General features: G+C 41.4%; 1 protein-coding gene across 3 annotated transcripts in view; it reads left to right on the plus strand.

Annotated features, from left to right (window-relative positions):
- The window catches only part of zbtb16a (zinc finger and BTB domain containing 16a), a 154,557-nt gene that overhangs the window by 40,433 nt on the left and 92,892 nt on the right, over nucleotides 1–21,232 (plus strand). For all 3 annotated transcript variants that reach the window (XM_051402027.1, XM_051402028.1, XM_051402029.1), the window contains exon 3: nucleotides 17,639–17,736. In XM_051402027.1, coding sequence (XP_051257987.1) covers nucleotides 17,639–17,736 — 98 coding nt within the window. The remainder of the gene's footprint in view (nucleotides 1–17,638; nucleotides 17,737–21,232) is intronic.

The following is a 21,232-nucleotide window of genomic DNA, read 5'->3' on the forward strand; positions in this document are numbered from 1 at the left end:
CCAGTGCTTTAAGTACTGTAAAGGGAAATATAAAAACCCACTGTGGACATTAATAGGTTAAGGATCAGGAGTTTGAATCCCAGTTTGTGCTGCTGATCACAACAGATTTTATAGTTCTGTCATCAGGGACAAATTTCCAGGAAACAAAAAAACAGATCATGTTGTCCTGCTAAACTAAACACTGTGTGCAGCCATCATACGTCCTCTGAAAGGCACGAGCCAAACCCAGAACCTTTTTATTTGGAACTAACAGGAGGCAGGTCAAATATTAAAGGCAATATGTGAGCTGCCAGCAATGTGCAAAGCATGTGGCAGGGGGACACTTTCGCTCTAAAAGTTGACATGAAAGTTTCAGTCGTGAAATTGTTTCCGCTTAAATCCCTGTTATTATTTGAAAGTAGTTTGCTGGCACTCGGACTGTAAATAGTTTACCCTGTGCAGTTAGAGGGAAAAGGCAAAGTGAACTGTGAAAACCCAGCTGCAGCTCAGGGTGTGTGGCTCAGAACTGGCAGCTGGTAAATCCAACATTTTTAGCTCCTTGGAAGAAGAGGAATGGCGAGCGGCTCATTACCAAATCGACGTACAATCGGGGGGGCCGAAGAAAAAAAAAAATCCTCAATTCTTCGGCCGTTTCCTGACAGCTCGGTGTGATGACGTTCTTATTAAGATCAAATCTGTCTTTATAATGAACACATGGACGGTGAAAGTGAGTGAGGCCAATGAGAAAGGACAGCCTGTTCCCTCCCCCTCCTCCCCCCCGACCCTCCACACCCCCTGGTCGATTTGATTGGCATAATGAGGTGAAGGCTAGTTGGCACAAAGCTGCTCCGGGGGGCAAATGGAGACATTATTATTTTGTGTGTGTGTGTGTGTGTGTGTGTGTGTGTCTGTGTGTGTAAGAGGGTGTCTTGGCGATTCTCACCCAGGCCCCACTGGGCTATTAATTACCCTCTCTGTAACATGGCATCTGCTGAGACGGGGTGATAGAGCGAGCACTGCCAACATGGGTATAGCTGCTCTCTCTCTGTCTCTTGTCTCCGTAGACCCCAGCTGCAGTCTCGCTCCGTGCTTATTGGATTCCATCTACATGTATGATTGATTCAGCACCTGAACTGTGCTTTTCATGACGAGCGGGCCAAACGCGCGCACACACACACACACACACACACACACACATGCACACACACACACATGCACACAACAGAGAAAAGCACCCCAGCTGGCAAATATTTAACCAACCATGAGACACGCTAAGATGCCCGCTCTGTTCAAGTAGGTTGGGACAATTTCTGAGCAGCTGTTTGATTTGCTGTTCTGGAAGGAAAAAGGATACTTTCTGTGTATGTCTGGGGTTGTCTTCTTCTACCTCTTAAAGCCACAGTTTTGATTTGATGGGTGCACAGACAACAGTCATCCACATATTTCTGAAAAGACGTGTTTCCTGTTTCAGGGCGACCTCTCTCTCGGCTCCGGCTGGCTCGGCTTTGTTCAACTTTGACTAAGCTTCGCTTAAAGACCCCCTCCAGACATGTGTTAAGACATATATGCAAATAGTCTGTTTGGAACAATAGTGTGAGTCTGATTAGTTTTTTTCCACAAAAGAAGTAGAATTTCTACAATAAAATCCTAAAAAAGGAAAAAGGCGTCTTCCTCCTTCTACCTTAAAATCAGACATTCAAAACAATCAGATACTCAAAGAAACTTTCCACTTTCAGCAGATGAATGTGAAAACATCCTTCTAGTGTCAAACTCTGCGCACATCATTCTGCACAGAGAAGCTCAAACATCCAACTGTAGGAACAGGAAGAAAAAATGTTTTTTTTGTGAGTGGAGGGCGACTTTAAGCTTGTAGGCCGTCAACTTTTACAAATGTTGGCCTTTGCTACATTTGCTATTAAATTCTGACATTCATTTATGACATGAATTACTTATTTTTAAAGCAGTATGACAAGCAACCTACGCCATAGATAAGCACCTTGTAAATCTGTGGTATATTTGCATAATCTTTCACTTGTGCTGCGTCTGACAGGCAGTTTGGTGTTACTTATTCAGGTGTTTCCAGGCATCCTCCGTCACAAGCAATGTCACTTCGGCTGTAGCTACTTCCAAGAACACTGTTCATGTTATCAGTGTCTTTTTTTCTATGAATTTGGGGGATTTTAGTGAAATGAAGCAGGTTTAGGCCAATGAGCGGGACTAATTTGTGACAATATTGGATTACATATTCTGTGATAATCTCCTATCGCCAACCCTGGTAGTTGGGGATAAACACACACCACGAAGAACAGTTAAAGGTCCTGTTTGTTGTTTAGCTCGCCGTTCCTCCTCCCTGTCTGCCCCCCACGCACACACACACACACACACACACAAGTGTCTGGTGAGTCACAGCATTAGCAGTCATATTGATTTCTTCCTTTATGCTTTCTCTAACCCGCTGTAAAGAAAAGGTAGAGCCAACCCGATCTCACCGCCAATCTAAAACCGCCACGCCGACGTCGCTGCACCAATCGACGGAATAATAAATCGTCAAAATGATTATATTATCCAGTGTCATTACTTCACATGGAGTGAAAAATGTTGCATTATGTAATAACACACTCATTCAATCCCTAAAATAAAATCATTAGGATCTTTCCACCCGCTGTTGCACTGGTGTCACACTGGGACAAGTGAGTACATTATCTGTCAGATACTACATTATCAGCTGACTGTAGTGGTGTGTGATGTTTTCCTAGCCGGGGTCGGGGAAAGTCTGCTCTCGAGTGAAGGGAGCGACCCCGGCCTGACACCCAGACGCTACTATTTCAGTGTTCTAGCCCTCTGGCCAAAAAGCTGTCAGCACATATTTTATCCTTTCGCTCGCACAGTATATTTTCCCTCTCTCCCTCTTTTCCTGTTGGAGCACTTGTCTCATGGTCTCCTGTCCCTCTGTGTACATAGCAGTGACAACTGACCCAATACAAGGTGTTGACAGGTCCTTACAGCGTCTTAAAAATCATATAATCTCATTATAATCTCATGTCTTTTATGTGCAGAGCTCTTGAGGATAACAATATGAATCTTATTCCTTCACTCAACCCTGCAGGACATCATGCTCCTCAGCATTTCATCTGCTGCTGCTCTCTGTCTTATTCTGCTCATTTCTAGTTTAACAACATTAGAGAAAGGCTGTTTGTCGAAGCTTTGTTTTTAAATTGGTTTTAAATTTAGTGCCTGGCAGCTTTAAAAGCTCTTACATTTGCCTTTTGGAATCACACAAGTTACCTGATGCATTTATACTCAGTTCTCTTTCTTCTGCATCACAAACATCCTCACCAGGCAGCATGGACTGGCCCAGCACAACACCGCACTGGTGGAATATAAAAAAAGAGGGAAAAAGGCCACCGATTGCTCTGTTATTAGCTATATTACACACACACATACACACACACACACACACACACAAACCCAAACTCTCACATGACCCTCCACTGTGCAGGCAAAGGCACTGATTCAAGCCGACAGAAATTCTTGGCGCAGACCGCCCACTCCATTCACTGGCTGCTGTTCAGCTGTCATACTCACTCGCTGAAGTTTTCTCCCTTTAATAGGGCGCTGTGCAGAGACGGAGGTACTAATATGAACTGTGGCAGTCATAGGCAATATGTTTATCCATAGTTAACAACGCGTTTCAGGTCAGATATGACGAGACTAAAATATGACGGCGGCAAAGAACCGACATCAGGTATAAATAAGAACAGAGGAAGCTGCGGTTACATAATAATACACCAATGATTCCCAAAGTCAGGTTTAGAGTCTCCGGGGAATATCGGGGGGCGCTGCTAGAAATAGGAGCAATTGTCATGCTTCATTATCTTTGTGCTTGCTTTGACTTAGCTTAGTCTGTAGTAAGTCATATTGAATACAGTTCTTTTTTCCCATAAGGGTAACACTTTATTTTATTTTATGAAAGGAAAGGTTGGGGGAAAGTGTGGATCCCAAAATTAGCATTATATGCACAACTGACTATGTAGTTCTAGGACTACTCATTACTCTTACTGTTCGTGGTTTTAAAGTGGTTAATAGTTGAGTTTTGATCCGTCTAAAATGTTATTTCATTCATTCATTCAACCTGATTTTTGATCATGTTGAGAGTAAAACAGAATAAATACACACATTTACAACAGTTAATATCCTTTTGAATAGCTAATCAACTGTAATGTTTTAATTGACTAATGATTTTTGTACCAACTGAGGTAAAGTAGAAATTATTGCAATATAATATTTCATAATAAAATACTAATGCAATATTCCAAAATGAAAGCTACATTTGATGCATATGGAACAAATATGGCCTGTTTGTTTTCATGCATTATATAACATTATATAAATATAACAGGAGTTCAGATGTTGCATATGTACGTTTTCTGAGCAGCTCTGCTGTATGTACAGTCAGTCAAATGTGGACAGATACATTACATACAAAGACTGTGTAGCTGTCATATAATATAAATGTAGGTGGAAGTACTCTTGTGCCAGAAAAAAGAAAACAAGAACACTCATGCTATGGTTCCATGATGTGTGCAGGAATATAGTATCACACAGTCTCACCCCCCACACACACACACTCTCTCTTTGAGATGAGAGCGACTTGTTTACTGCAGCCCCGCAGAGCTCCGGCTGGGGCTGTTTGGGATGCCCGTGGGTGCTGTGCAACTCTTGGAAGGCGGACGTGCAGTGAATGACAGTGCAGATGGCCTAGCGCCACCGCTGCCACCTGAACCTCCCCAAGCCGCCACACACACACACACACACACACACACACACACACTCTCACACACACATATACACACACAGTTCTCGAGGTCAGAGACATCAAAACAACCTGCCTGCGGCCATCTCAAGTGTCAAAATAAGTCTGCAATCTTACCTTTTTTTCCTTTTTAAACACTTTTATTTCCCTCAGCCTAGATACAGTCATCTCTTCTAATACTCTCATCTGTGTTATTTTGCATCAAAACCAAAACACACACACACACACACACACACTCACACACACACACACACACACACACACACACACACACACACACACACACACACACACACACTCAGCCTCTCTCTGAGACACACAAACACACTGGCCTGTCACTATCTTTTTCCCAGAATGTGATCTGTGCGGCGTTACGAGGCGTACAGTAAATCAATCCCAGAAGCATTGCATAATAGTTTGAGAGCGGTGTCCAAATACCAAAATAATCACCTTGTCAACTGGTCCGCTCTGGCTCGCGCTGGCTGCAAATAATAAAATCACAAGGTCCCTCTGCCGTTTCCAGACAAACAAGAGTGTTTACACTGAGCGGCGTTATGAAGTTGGGACACATGCTGTCGACGAAATATTGACAATGAGCCAGCATTTCCCGAGATAAGCAACATCTGGTCAACAGTAGTAGTCATAATTATGGAGCAATCACACGTCATGTGCATGCACTTCTGCATATATATAGCCTACTTATTAAATCCTGTTTCTACACTTCATTTTTATAATGCACAAGTCTCTGAGTCTGAGTTCTGTGGCGACGAGGATTTCAGAAAGCCCAAATGTGTACGATCTTTGAAGTTTGTAGATCTTTGAGATGTTATTAGAAATTTTTCTACTGCTTTTACAACAAGTTAAAGTATAAATCTGCCTTTATGATGACAGAATTATGGGCAGAATAAAAATAATGCAGGGGGAAATAAAAGTATGTTAGACTGTGATCAATAAAGTTAGTGAGCAGAGGTCAAGGCCTGTTAAAAAAAGGCCTAGACTACATAAACCTTTATACTGACCTGTCACACTGACCTACAGATAGGAGTCAAACTGACCTACATGAAGCACTGAACAACACAAGGGAATGTTTAGATTCAATAATCACTTTCTTGTTTTGTGTCCGTAAACTGCAATAAGCTCTTGTTTACCTTCATTTAATATTTACAGATTAAAGAGAATACTTAACGACAGCGTTTCTAAAATCAATCAATAAAACAAATTTTATAATTCAGTCCCACTCTGCCTGTCCTGTGGAGATATTCTCCTCACAGTAAACTGTTCTCACATTAAACCTTTCAGATTCTCCTTTTTTTTTTCCCTCTTCGCTACCACGGCAGAGTCAAAACTTCTCACCAAGGTCAAAGTTTGATCCAGTGTCATCTAATCTGAACACTTCCTCCACTCACACACCCCGCCCCACCCACTCGCCCTGCTACTATCTGCATTTAACCGCTTTTTTTGTGAGCGCTGCGCCATCACACAGGTTGTTGTTGGCGTCGCTCTTGTTGCGAAATGCAGCTTTTATTGATGTAACAGGTGCTTAGCTCGACTGTGGCAGTCAAAATAACACATCTCCTCCTCTGTTTGGCTTTCAGAATGGAAGCTAAACTTAGACATCTTTGAGGTTTTTCTGTCACTTGATGGAAGGTGATGCCAATGCATAATGCATGAGGAGAGAGGGAAGACTTCGTCTGGCTGCTTTTTATAGACCACCAAAGCTCTGCTGCTGCTGCATACACACATACAGAGGCACACACACACAAGAGCCAAACCGTCTCACTCTATGAGATGTAACCTCTCACAGATCAAGAAAGCAGGAGCAGAGGAAAAACAGGAATCTAGCAAACTGGCAACATTGTCGGAATAAAAAAAAGAAAGAAACAACAAGACAAAACAGAAATGTTGACGTGCTATTTTCAGATGGCAGGGTCTTTTGATGCGCCAACCAAAAGAGAGGCAGGGGGAAGAGGGAGCAGCGGGGCTGGTGTTTGTCTCAGAGATGGGCTTTAACAGAAATACTTTATATGTGTGATCTTACACGCTCTCCCTCCTCTTTGTTCCCAGCGTTCCAGCACTTCAGTAGAAGTGTCTTTAGGTCTAGTTAAAATGAGAAAAAAAAGAGTCATCACACAAGGGGGGGAACCGGGGATGTCAAATTATTTGCAGGCAAAGCCGAGCTTCTACTTTTGATTGCAGACTTTGCAAACACCATTTGCTGCCCTCAAAAGTGTAGAGTTATTTTCTCCTTATCCCTCTAATCCTTATTTAACCAGGCTGGTTGACTAAGAGCACACTGTCATTTATAGTAATGACCCGGGGGAGAAACTGCAGGGAGCTGCGCATATACACGCTCACACCTGTGTGATGCCCTGTAACACCACACAGTGATGGAGCAGATCTGAACTACCAAGCCTCTCGTTTCTCTAGAAGGGAACAAATTTAGCTTTATTTTCTTTTATCCAACCTGTTTTACGAGTTAGGCGTCTGAAAACTAACTCTTACATTCAGGTTCTTCCAGCAGCACCGAACTGTTGTAAACCGCCTTAGTGTTCTTTTTCCAGTTTGCCCGATCAGCTCAGTTCCCTCAGCCACAGCCACTCTCTCTTTGAATGATTTCTTCTTAAGTACGCTGCCGAGAAGTTCAAACACAACACCCTTAGAATTTGGGGTGTCTGTGTATCGCCAAGGGGCTCTTTGATATTTTTTTTGCAGTAAAATTTTGCTCCTGCAACCTCTGGGTCATATTCTCTCTTCATTGTCACCTTTTTATTGAATAAAAAGGACTTTGTCAAACGGGGGAAGCACTTCACACTGAGTGGAACTGTAGGAAAGAGGTTGAAATGGCTTCCTGAGTAACACTGAGGGTATTAGAGAGTGAATCCTACCTTCTAAGCTTTGGGGGAATCCGGGTATCTAACTGGGATTAGCTTGAAATAGTGTCTTACTGCCCAGGAAGCACAATTAAAAGTTCCTTGGATTATTCCCCCTCCTATTACCTGAGAACCCTGGCTCTTCTAACCGTATGCGCTTAGGTAGCAATCATGCTTGGGTGGTGATAATTAGTGCAAATGGAAATTGATACTTTTTTTGTTTGTGACTGTGTGCCAACATAGCTGTTACACAAAAGCTGTTCATTCTCACATAATTGCATTAATAATAAGACTTCAGTGAACTTCTAAACAGAGCTGAGAGGAGACGCAGAGTCTTGAGCCAGATCTCACAGGAAACAGCGATGTAGTTTGGAGCATGGAGCTTCATCCGTGATGGTAGGGACACATCTGAGAGATAAAATATTCGTTAAGATTCTTCCCATCTCAGATCTGTCTGTTTTTTTTCCCCTTATGATGCAGGTAGAAAATCTGCATGAGTAAAATGCTTGACACACAGATTATAAGCAAGTAAGAAATGAATGAAAATGTCTTGTCATTCTCTTCTTGTGCTCTTGTCAGGCTTTTATAGAATAGGCCGCAGATTTTCTCGCCTTAATAAATGATGAAACTGATGACAAATTTTATGAGGGCACTCGTGACCGTCATTAATTAAGGCTTCAACAGCAAAATAAGTTCTTAAAATCCCTCTCTCATGTCTGAATAAAGCCATAATGAACATTTGTGTAACCCACACTTGTGTCTCAATGACAAAAAACTGACAAATGAAGCCATTTCTTGTGTCTTCTATGTCTGAAATGAGTTTGAGGGACATGCTGGCATTTTAAATTCAATTCTGGAGTTTTAAAGGGAATCTTATTACTACATGGTTATATTGAATAATACAAAACTTTACTCAGCATATGACATTATAACTGAATTGTTTCAGGGTCAGAATGCATATTAGCTCAGCTCATCCGTCTCAGACCTCTTTCATCCTCTTTAAGACAAGTAGCAGCGAGTAGGGACACACGTTGGCGACTGGAAGCAAAAAGGATTTATTGGAAATTTAGAGACGCTGCATGTAGCACCTTCAAGCTACGTGTAACGCTATTAGGAGTTTGTGCAATACATTAATTAGTTCTGTAGGTTAGGACACCTCTTGTGGGCCAACTCAGACATGACTGATTGGATTTTAATGAAACTTGCAGATATCATTAATCTAAATGCTTACAGCCAGATGTCAAAATCATAATCAAAATTGCGCTGATCGGATTTTAAGGAAAGATGTGATATGAGAGGTGATATATCTCTCTGCTGCCAAAGGTTGGCATCGCAATTACAGGTGATATTCCTGACCGGTTGAGGAAACATGCACACTGTTGGTAATTTTTTTTATTGTTTTTACTTGACAAAGTGATACAGCTTTTTTCTCTCTCTCTCTCTCTCTCTCTCTCTCTCTCTCTCTCTCTCTCTCTCTTGAGACACCTTGAGGGCAGATTTGGGGGTGGTAGTGTGTGTGATATTATAAATAACACAGTGAGGATGAAAGGCAGTGGCACTCCCCCTCCCCATCCTCCTGTCTCTCCTCTTTTCCTCCTGCCCTGCTACTCATCTATGCTCAACACGAGTGCCTCGGCGTTTGCGTGTGTGGCTTGAATTTATATGAACGTCTCCCCGGCGGGGGACAACGGGGGCCAAGTCATTGATATGTGCAGGAGGACTCAGGATAAACAGCCCACGCCGACCGGTGTTACGCCAGCCTGCCTGATACATTTTGATTGAGCAAAGACAGAGGGGTGGGGTGCGGGTGGGAGGGCAATGGAATTGGGGAGGCTTAAAAGCAGGGATAAAATGACAGAAAGGGAGCTTTTTTTCACCTGCTTCTCCACACTGCCACAAAATGGACCCATGTAAATGTTAAGAACCACACACAGTGCCTAGACGAGATGTGTGTGTGTGTGTGTGTGTGTGTGTGTGTGTGTGTGTGTGTGTGTGTGTGTCGCTGGGCTTTGAAGGGCTTCAACAAATAGATGAGGTGCCATCAGTGTATTTTTTTTTTACCTCTAAACATGAGGGCTTTTATTTAGTTACATCGGGATATTGTGTATTCTTCCTGATGATCCTTTTGTTTTATTGAACCCCACTATTCCCATCTCACCCCCTTACTTCTCCCACCATGTCTGTCTGCGTGACATGGTCAGCCCTCTAATGGACTGGAAATTCACGTTGAAAAAAGTCCCTCATTCCTCCTCTCCGTCCCTCTCTGTCAGAAAACCAAAATAAGAGGTGGCGGCGGCACACTGCGCCACTTATGGCCACATTAGGATCAGCCACCAAAGTGTCACTGAATCGCCTCGTGCATCATTTTGCCTTTGTTCGCCATGACAGGGAGTTGTGTGTGCGGCAATGGTCCTTTTCCGCCCTGTGCTTTTATCCCCAAATGGATGTAGCACTGGTTGGGCTCTTACTTCCAGAGTGCATTATCCCACTTATACCATGGATCATTTTTAAAATGCAAGTCTTTTTATTGACCTGTGTTTATAGTGGCATGCTTATTGACCTGTGTTTGCCATTAACGTCACGTTCTGTGCTCCGTTACTGTCTCGCAACTAAACTCTTGTTCTCATGCTAGCTTTACCTTGTAGTTCCATCTGTATCTTGAATATTTTATATTAACAGCCACAGCCACTGAGGACGTACTTTAAAGATGACCAAACACAGACAAAGAGGGGATTTTGCAGATTTAACATAGCGTTTCTGAACGTTGGTGCGTGCTTGAAAATCTCAAAATTCTGTGCCAACAGGCTCACTGCCAACTTATTACGAGAAATGCCAGGTGATATTTGAATTTTAAAATACAAGATCAGACAAAATAGTAAAGGATGTAAGCTCTGTAGCATTTCGTCAATTATTTGATTAGTTGGTAATTAATTATTTATTTTGAGTCATTTTTTTAAAGAAAAAAATTCCAAATTCTTTGATTACAGCCTCTTAAATGTGGATATTTTCCAGTTTCTTTAGTCTTCTATGACAGTTAACTGAATATATTTCTGTTGTGGACAAAACTTCCCTTGATTAATTGATAAAATGAGCGAAAGATTAAGCAATAATGAAAATAATCGTTAGCTGCAGCCCTAAAGGAAGTCATATCTGACCCATATGTCTGTGTTAGCTATGTGGTTAGTTTCCTCATTTTTCATTTTTGCATTAGTTATACATTAAAGTATTCATGTAATAAGATCAAGTAGGATTTTATCCTTTTGAAGAAATAATAGCAGGAATCTTACGAGTGTTCCTTCAGCACACCCATGTTTCGGTGTGAGGGTTAGCCCTTTAAAACTTCCTACGGTGATTTTCGAAGACACATCAAATAGTGGCAATGACAGGGTATGGCATTTAAAAATAATTAGTTCACTGGCCTCTATGAAATCGTTCCATCAGCACATAGAGTTGAAGGTACCTTGTGTAATTTTGAGCATTAGTGGATATGCATTCATCATGTCTGGTAAAAGTTAAAAGTTAAAAGATTAAGCTGTAAATATTCTCACCTTTATAAAGTTGCTACTGCAAACAAGTTAGCACAAAGTTCCTTATTTACACATCCAGCAGACACAGAATAACGTTAGCATTCATTTGGAGTTGTGTCTCTGGCCATTGGATGAATGTAAACCCAATATTCGCTCTCCTTTTAGCTACATATTGTCTCCTCCAACACCTGGAAATATCTGGTTCTTGCCTGATAGATGATCAGCAGTTTTTGATTGATAGGGTGATTATTTTCTAGATTGATCTATGACTCGTTTGGTCTATAAAATACCATAAAATAGTGAAAAAAGTCCATCTCAGTTGGAGTCTTTAAATGTCTTGTTTTGTCAGAAAAAACCTGAAGGTATTCAGTTTAACGTAATGTCAGACAGAGAAAAACAGGAAATCTCTGCATTTTCTGCCATTGTTGCATCATTAATAACGATGAATTGATTATCAAAATAGTTATATATATTTATATATATATATCTGCCGTTTGGTGCGTTATGGGCGTATTGAAGCATTTTCACGAACACAACTGCAGGGTCCCATTATGATGTGTCCGATTATGTAATTATGTAATCCCATTACACATAAGCATTTGATATATTGTTAATATGAAATAATTTATTAGTGCAGCTTTAAGGATACAAAGAAATACAAATAATCGGTCAGAACTAATTTTCCTTTTATACTAAGCTAATAGCTAACATGCAATATAAACAAGGTTGCAAGTAAATTTCATTGACAGCATGAGACGCTCCCCATCCCTCTAGCTCTTTTCACTCCCTTTCCCCAATTATCAGTTCTTTTTCTTCTGACCAACAGAACTAATCAACAAACAGTCACACACACCACACAGCCTTTCTTCAATTTACCACCTCTTATCAATTGCCTCCCTTTATCTTCCAGTGTTTTCTTCTCTCCATCCTAACCCCCCCATTCTTCTCTCTCCAAAGCTTTTATTTACGAACATCATCTCAGGTTGTTTTATAGCTCCCTTCACCAATGGAGGATGGTGGGGGGAAAAAAATGGAAAAATAAAAGATGAAAGGATAGATGAGGATGGAGAACAACGCTCAAGGCTGCTAAAGGAGAAATAGATTTAAGGCAAGCAATGAGGAATAAGTGCCAGTCATCAAGCCTGGCTCTGCTTGGCTTTTTTTTGTTTTTATTTTATTTTTGTCAAATAGTTTGGTGACACAAAGCGGTGATGTGAGCTGAGTATCAGCGTGAGTTTTCAAGCCGAGTCATTTGATTTAATGAGGTTTGGCAGTAGTTCCACTGCCGCTGTCAAAGCCCAATCATATGAAATCTGGATGTCTCAAAGCCGTCAAAGGACCACAGAGGTCTGACTTATTGTATTTGTTGCAGCGTGTAGTACCAGTTGATCACCTTATTTTGACTTTTTTTAACAGTTTCACGTTACAAGCTGAGGGGCAGGTGGGAAGCTGGGGTCTTTATTTCACCAAATGCAGCGCTAGTTATGATATATGGCCAACCGAGTCCAGCGGCAAAATGGGAAAAAAAAGTTCTGAATTACACAAGGCAAGCTGTTACGGCTCAATAACCCGGGCCTGTAATCGGCTCACATTTCAAACACACACACTCGCATTCAGACAGCCCCTTGCTTGGGCAGGTTTTTACGAGGAAGCACACCGCACGAGGTGATCAGCATATGTTTTGTTGACATAAATTTAAAATTTATTGCCGTTGTCAAAAGTGACTGTTGGACAAAGTCGATTATTAACTGAGTAAATGGCCTGAGAGAGTTTTATGTGAACTTCCTTAATGGCTACAGTCAGTCTGTTTCAAATCACCCTCCCTCCCTCCCTCCCCTCCTCCCTGAGCTCCCACCCCACCACCACACACACACACACACACACACACACACACACACACACACACACACACACACACACTCGCACACTGCTTGTCCTCTATTTCAGAAGCACAACATGAAAGCAGACAGTTACGATGGGATTTGAGAGAGAGTGTGTGTGTGTGTGTGTGTGTGTGTGTGTGTGGAGAGGTCTATCCAAGCTAAATCACTGAGCTGAGACAAAATATAAAATATTTTAGTATCCTTTTACATACCATTAAACATTGTTGGAGCTGAATTACGGTGTATTATTAGCTCTTCTTAGGCACACAAAGTGTTTAAAACATACCTCAGATGCTGACTGTTGTCTAATGTTGCATATTATTGTACTGCAATCAGGAGAACAATCTTCATTGACGTGTGCACCATGAAGATGAGAAACGTGAATAGTCTTTGGCGATTAGACCCCATCGTGTCTGCATCATATTTTAAGGGGGTACTGATTGAGTGTAGACACTGGTGGCGGTGGTGATGGGATGGAGAGAAGGGTTGAAGATCTGGATGTGACTGAAAGAGTAACGCCCATAGTCAGCTGATTACAAAAGAAGCAAGAGAAGAGGGAGAGAAATGTGAGTGAGTAACATAGTCTAATGCTAAGATTAGATTTTGTAGCCGTGTGTGTGCAGTATTTCATAAATGGGGGCTTGCTTACTCTCGAATCACATTCTGAAACACTCGTCTCCATAAGGTACCTTGTGTGTCCACACTGCTAGTTATGTATACCTTGTAGTCGCCATGTTTCAAAAATACATTCCTAATCATTTCTAATGTGCGACATCTCAGATCGCACAAAATAAACGCCAGTTAAACCGGTCAAGTTAGCACACTGGCCCCAGAAGATCAAATGTGATCTGGCTCAAATGTGACACATACAGATACCGTAGCTACATTTGGATAGTCTTTCTGGCTGTGATTTGGGCTCAGAGTCAGCTCTGTTAGCTGCGCTCAGGCTAGCTTTTCACCATTGTCACCAGCCGGAATGGGAATATTGCACTTGGCCTGGTTTTGTAGCATTATTCATGACGAGTCTGGCAGGAATTTGGAAACCAAGCATGCCGGATGAGAGCCGGTGCTGGGCCGAGCCTGGGTTTTTCCCCTACTGCAATACAATTTGTACAATACTGTAGCTTATACTCTCATTCATTGTGTCCATATCTGATATATTCATTTTATTACTTTTCATAAAAATTGCATTTTGCATATCGTCTGAATGTTGTTAAAGCCTCGACAAGCAACTTTTTTGTTGATTTTAACGGCCCCTGTGGACAAAAGCGGTAGTGTTTCCACTTTTGTCTGACTCATGGGAATCCAAGTGAATCCGACTGTGGCAGGGGTTACAAATAACCATATCATATTTGCCAATCTTCCCTCGTTTAGATAGATAGATACTTTATTTATCCTGAGGGAAATTCAAGTTTGTTTGTTGATGTAGGTCATATAAAGGCATAAGTATTAAACTGAGACATTTTAATAACCAGTTAAAAACTCCTTGTAGAACGTTTAAATGCTGAGAGAAAGGGCGTCATTGGCGTTGCAGTAGGACAGCCTTCTAAAAGTCCTAAACCTTCCCTTGAACAGACTGAATTACTGGAACAGGTGCTGTTACCGTTCTGTTGAACATCAAGTAATGTGCTGTTTCTGTGAGTAGTGCTAGCTATTGCAGTTGAATTTAACACTCTCTCAGCTAGGGACATACACACCGCACTTTGCTCATCAACACTACATTTACGGTGAAAATACATGGCATTGCTTCCACTTCTAGTGGCCTTAATAAGTCCATCCATACCTTATCAGTGCTCTGTCTGGGGGGCACAATGGTCAGATTGAGGAGGGACACAAAAGGCCTTTGAAAGGCTTTGTGCTCTGTGTGTTGTGTTGAGGTTTACCGCCTGCGTGTGTTTTCCCCTTATCAGAGTGAAAGTGTGTGAGTACATCACCTGTGATCCTTGCAAGGAAAAAGCCCTGTTCTATTCTTTTGTCCATTTTGTTGTTTGTTGGTGAATTTATGTCATTCATGTGGATAACTCGTCAAAGACTAAATTACTTCAATCAGGGGTAAACATCAGTCTTTGGTCCCTCAGAGTTAAAATGTGAGGCGATTATTCTAGTGCTGCTATTTTGCACCAATCATGGGGGGAAGAATTCCAAAATAGGTAGTTCGTCCACCAGCCTTTGCCTCAGTAGACCAGAATGCAATGCAGTTATAACGCAATTGCTGTTGATTTGTCTATTTGTATAACCACACACACCACACCACACTTTGATTCTGTATTGTTACGCCTGTATGCCTGTGTTTGATTGAACGCAACCAATCAGATTTATCTGCTGGTTATGGAAGTGTAACGCAGCCTTCATTAAAAAACAATGATAGCTCCTCAAGAGGTTAGCGTAGATGCTGCTAGCATCAGTTGTATCAGAAGTGGAGAGTATTTATTGAAAGGAGAGCAAAGAACGCCACTGACTGCTGATGTTTTCGCTCTTCAGTAACAGTTTGACTACGTTATGCGGTTCGTGATAGCCGCTGATAGACCGATGGTTCAACCAATCACCTGCAGGGTATTTTTTGAGTGCCTGCCCTTTTTCAAACAGTTTCCAACAATGACTTGCCAGATGGTTCTGTAACAAAGAATCTCACACAGTCAGGTTAATAGAAGGGCATTCTGGGAAGAAAATCCATTAAAGTTCCTTACATTATGATGTAACTGCTGGACTGAACTCTCCATCCTACCATCACAAATTGATATCTAACAGTGTCTAACAGAGCATTGTTTTCTTTCTCAGCTGTGTCATTCTTCTGTGTCACTTTCTCTCCCCTTTTGGCTCCTCAAGTGCCCCTCTTTCCCTTTTGGGGGCATTTGGCATTTATAAGGCCTTTTAATTACTCAGTGCTTGCCAAAGGGCTGTCATTCTGCCTTTAGTTTCATGGGTCTCCCCGCAAATTCCAACCACTATAACGGTCATGACTTCTTCAACCCACCTGCATATATATATTTAACACTTCAGTTTTTTGCCGCCCTTCCTTTCGGGTTTCAAGGATGTTTTGCAGCAATTAATTGTCACTGAAGCTATGCTAGACTTTGTTGCTTAATAATTTCTGCAGCCTTTGCCATAAGACACGCTATAATCTCTCTCTGTCTGTCTCGGTCTCATCCCCGCTCTGTCTCTTCCTACCCCTCTCGAGGCACAAAAGAGAGCTGTAAATCAATTTGCATTCGACATCTGACATCAATCAGTCATGTTTTGGGAGAGTGGCACCACCTCCTCCTCTGCGGCTTTGTTGAGAGACGCTAAGATGGATGGCTGTCATCTCGTCCAAGTTGAGCAGATCTCTTATCAAGGGCATTGTTTCCCCAAGAATGTTTTGTCTGCCAGAAGCATACACACACCTGGGTATAGAATCGCGTGCTTGTCCTGTGCAAAAATTTATTTCAGTTTTGCATTAAAGTGTTCAACATTATTCAAATGTAGAAACATGCAAATCAGACCAAAGCCTTATAATTAGCTTAAAGAATTATCAGTGGTGTTTTTCGCCACATGCCACCATCTTGATTTAACCTGATGGTAGCACTATTATCAAAAAGATGTTAGTGGAGCCTCACTGTGTGACAGAGCAACAGTTTTGGAAGATTAAATGTGCCAAATCTGAAACAGCACCAACTTGACAAACAATCATTACAATCGTGGGTGTGTGTGTGTGTGTGTGTGTGTGTGTGTGTGTGTGTGTGTGTGTGTGTGTGTGTGTGTGTGCCTTTTGTGTGCCTCACTCAAGGCGAGGTATTTGAAGTTCTCGGGAGGTTTAAGGCACTGTGGCAGTTGTTTGGCAATTCGTGTCACCTTAATTGCTTTAGAGCACTTTCAGATATCTCTCAAGAATAATATGCTTTGTACTGAGCCGTGGGGTCTTTGAGGATTTCGTAACGGAGAGAGACGTGGGGCTAGACTATCTGTTGTCAGATGTTATTTAGTTACCTAACCTTCAAGGCCTTTACCACATAATCAAATATTGAACCTTAGTCTTGTCTGACCTTGTGCACTTAAACTATGTTACAGCCTAATGACTGTCTATTTGGGAAAAGACAATTCATTGCACATCAGATTTTGCTTCAAGCCACACATCACCTTATAGTTTAGAGAGCAGTCGTCAAAAAGTGGCCCATAAATGGTTCATAACACTAAGTAGCTGTCTTATGTGTTTGCCTGAATAAATCATTCTATTTCCCTTTTATAGCTCCTTATCCATCTGCAGCACTTGAGATGCAGGGAGTTGATAATGCCTCTGCTTGAATAGCACCTTGTGATTTACAAGTCATGGTCTGGTGCTCCCTGCAGAAGAATATGTGCAGTAGTCGGACGGCTTGTTACCCTGATGCTTATTGTTATGCGCTGATGTTATGATTGATGGAGTGTGACACTTTCTCTCAAATTGCAAAAGGCCAAATCTTTGTTGTGCTGAAAGTTATCAGTTGCTGCTGTAAAAAGAGTGAGGTTCATGCACAATGAGCTGGGTCAGAGCGGTATTGTTCAACGGAGGACAGGCAGTGAAATGTTTGTTTTGCTCTTTGTCAACAGGAAGATGCACAGTGGAATGAAGACCTACGGCTGTGAGCTGTGCGGGAAGAGCTTCCTGGACAGCCTCCGTCTACGGATGCATTTGCTGTCTCATTCAGGTAAAGAAATCAACCCAAAAAGCACACAAACGCCACACTGTGATCACTGTTGGGCTAGCAGCCCTTTCATTGGTGGGTTTACTGTTTGTTGTAGGGACAAACTGATGGGACAGAGCATTCATTACTCTATCTATGCTATACAGTTGCATTTTAACAAGTTTCCCAGAGCAGGTATGAAACAAAATATAGTGAACCACAGTCATTTTAAAGTCTGTATTAAAGTCCTAATGAATGTCAGAGGTCATTCATTGCTCATTAAAGGGCCACAGCATTGGTTTTGCACGTTTTAACCGATTCATCACAAATCATAATATTTCTTCCAACACTTTCCAAAGCAGTCTGCAGATGTTTCGATTGTTTTTTTTATTGGTTCCCATTCATTTTAGTGCAGTTCATAACCAGATTGCTTTGTTGTTCATTTACAACTACATTGCCTTCCAATGCAATAGGAAGTTTGCCAGAAATAAAAGTAGGCCTGATGTTCTCTCTGATAAATATCAAGCCGGGCTGCCAGGATTTCAGAAGTACTGAGGTCAGGAGTCCAAATTCCCCAGCACAGCCCCACCCAGAGACATTTTTGACTAGCCACCAAAGACGTCTTATTAATTATTTTTTTTATTTAACTGTTTGCTGAGGACATGACCTTACTGTCCTCAGTGGTAGATACAGTCCTGAACAGGTTTTACATCCTAGAAAGTTGATTATAATTGATTTAATGAGTTATGTGATTCCACATGAATGCGCTGTACATGCTAAACACTGGCATTATCCTTCAAAGGGAAATCTCTTTTTCCTGCAGATTTATACTCTTATACCCTGAAGCAAAGGCCGTCTTAAGCTTTTACACTTGTATCTCACAAATCTGGTTTACAACCATGAATAGATTCAAAGTGATTAATTCACTATGAATACATTGTGTAATACATCACTACTGAAAACGGATTCTTACATGATATATGTATTTACAGTAGATGTCAACTTTGAAGTTTCTGCAGTCTGAGAGCTGAATAAAGGGATAGCTTGCCTTACATGCTTTATCTACTATAAATATACTAGTTTCAAATATGTGAATGTGGAGCATAACCCAGTTTCAGTGATTTGTGGATGAAATAACTCTTCAGCCCAGTAAAGCTGAGCAGCTCTGGCAAACTTAACCAAAGAGGTGCCTGCACATCATCATCCCGTCATCCTACACCTCTGTGACATCCGAGGTCTGAAAGGCAGTAGAAGTAAGAACACAGGACACATTGATTGGTCCAGTCTGACACTATTACACCCACCCCCCAAAAACACACCCCAGCAGTCCCTGCGCTCTGAGCCTACTTAGCACAGCAATGCTTTAATGGCATGGACTCTCTTTTATAGGCAGCAAAGAGCTCCTCACTCCTAAGGCTCTAAGTGCAGATGGTTTATTGAGACACTGTAAAAGCCATGGGACCTCTGAGGGAACCCCTTCTGCACACACACACACACACACACACACACAAAACCCCAAATCCATGTGTTGACGTTGGCCCAGAAATTGAGCCCTCTGTTTGGTGCCTTGCATGTTTTCCAATGGGACACAGTAAGTGGTCTGAATTGTCTTCTTGGCATTATTGTTGTTGTTGTTGTCGGTGGTGGGGACACAAGCTGCCCCCCCCCCAGCCAACTACTGTCAGTAGGCAGAAAACGATAATTGCCAGGATCATTTGTTTGTTCCTATCTCACCGAAACTTAAACAATGAATGAGATGGATGCTGACACTCCGGCTATGTTGTGACAAAGATGAATGACAAACTCACGCTGTGCCAGTGAATTGGCTCAGCACACAACTCAGCGTGTCAAAGACAAAAGTTGCTCCGAGGAAATATTCACTGTTTATTTTAAAATTACACCCCATTTTCACAGTCCCTGCTGCACATACGTACACGCTCCCCCGTCTCACTCACTTTTTAACGTAGAGAGACGGGCGGGAGCTCTGTCACAGAAACATATTGCACAGATGCTGAATGTTAAACGTCTGGCCCTTGAAGCCTCTGTCCTGGCTCTGGTTCTGTTTTGTGTAACATCATATTCTTTACTTCAGTGGTAAAAGTGAGCGTGAAGTCAGAGTTTTCTTTAAGTCGAGAGTTATGTCAAAGTGGAAGCTGAGGGTTAGTCGATGTTGCCTTTTTCCTGAAGTGTGTGTGCAGCCCTCTGCATGCTCCAGTGGAGATTAGCCTTTAAGAGCCATGCTCTGACTGCTGACATGGATCTAAGTTAACCCAACAGCAAACTTATACTTTCAGTTAGGGAATTAGTTCTAGTAGCTATTATATACGTTTCGGACAGAAGTAGTAGCAGTCGTATTGATAATGAACACAGTAGAAGCTGTACTAGAAGTATTTAAAGTTTTGACAAATAATAGTAGTTGAGGTAGCAGGATTAAAAGAATGATAGAAGTAGAATTCAACAAACATTTAAGTCCGCCAGGTACTACCAGGTGATGGTTAAAGAGGTTTTTTTCCAGGAAGAATTTTATCAATTTTGTTCATAAACATAACCTAAAAGTATGCATGTGTGTGTGTGTTGGTGTGTGTGTGTATATATGTAAATATATATATATATATAGTCTTTTGGCTGTGTATAAGTTACCAGAAGTCTAATGTTTTGATCACCCCATTTATATCAATGCCAGTAAGCAACCTAAGCTGATAAAAAGCAAAAAGTGTATACTCATTAATTTAAAGTGACAAATAATGTCATGGACTAAAAGCTTTGAGAAGAAATGTTTGCTTGCCTTTTGCGATGACAGAGAAAACAAACGACTGGCTTCATATTTTGTCATTTATATTTTTCATAAGTTTTTGAGAGTATTTAGCAACCATTTATCTTCCCTAATATCGTGTAGCTGTAACAGAGAGTTGACAGCACTCAAATAAAATCCTGTTTATTTTGAGGCAAGATGAAGGAAGTGTAGGGCACTAATTGTAATAGATACTGAGAGACACACATCTCCATATGCATATATATATCAATGTCAAACACTGTAATGTCTCTCTATTTAATTGCTTTTAAATGTATTTTAAAGTGGGAAACTAGAATGTAATATGAGTGTTACACAGGCCATATCATTGTTCAGTTCATCCCGTGTGTGAGTGAATCTTTAAATATGTTAGAATGGCAGGAAATGAGCTCTCAAATTTTGAATAGACAGACCTGCGGCTATGGCCTTGGATTAGTTTCCCACAGAGGTCAGGAATGAGGAAGGAGAAAGGTGACAGGTACAGGAATGTTTCTAAGACCAGAGAGATCATGAGTACAATATTTTTTAATAAAGTAAGAGCACGAGTGTGAAAAAAATGTGTGAATGTGTGATTTGGATGAAAGTCAGAACATAAATAGAGTCTTCCAGCACCAGTTAAAAAGCAGATCATCTCTAATCTCCTGTGATATCAACAGGTTAATAATATCTCACAATGTGTACTCTTTGTCATGAGGTGAAAACTCTGCTGATAGGAGATCAAATGGAAAA

This window comes from Dicentrarchus labrax, unplaced genomic scaffold, assembly GCF_905237075.1.
Source record: "Dicentrarchus labrax unplaced genomic scaffold, dlabrax2021, whole genome shotgun sequence".
Classification (NCBI taxonomy): Eukaryota; Metazoa; Chordata; class Actinopteri; family Moronidae; genus Dicentrarchus; species Dicentrarchus labrax.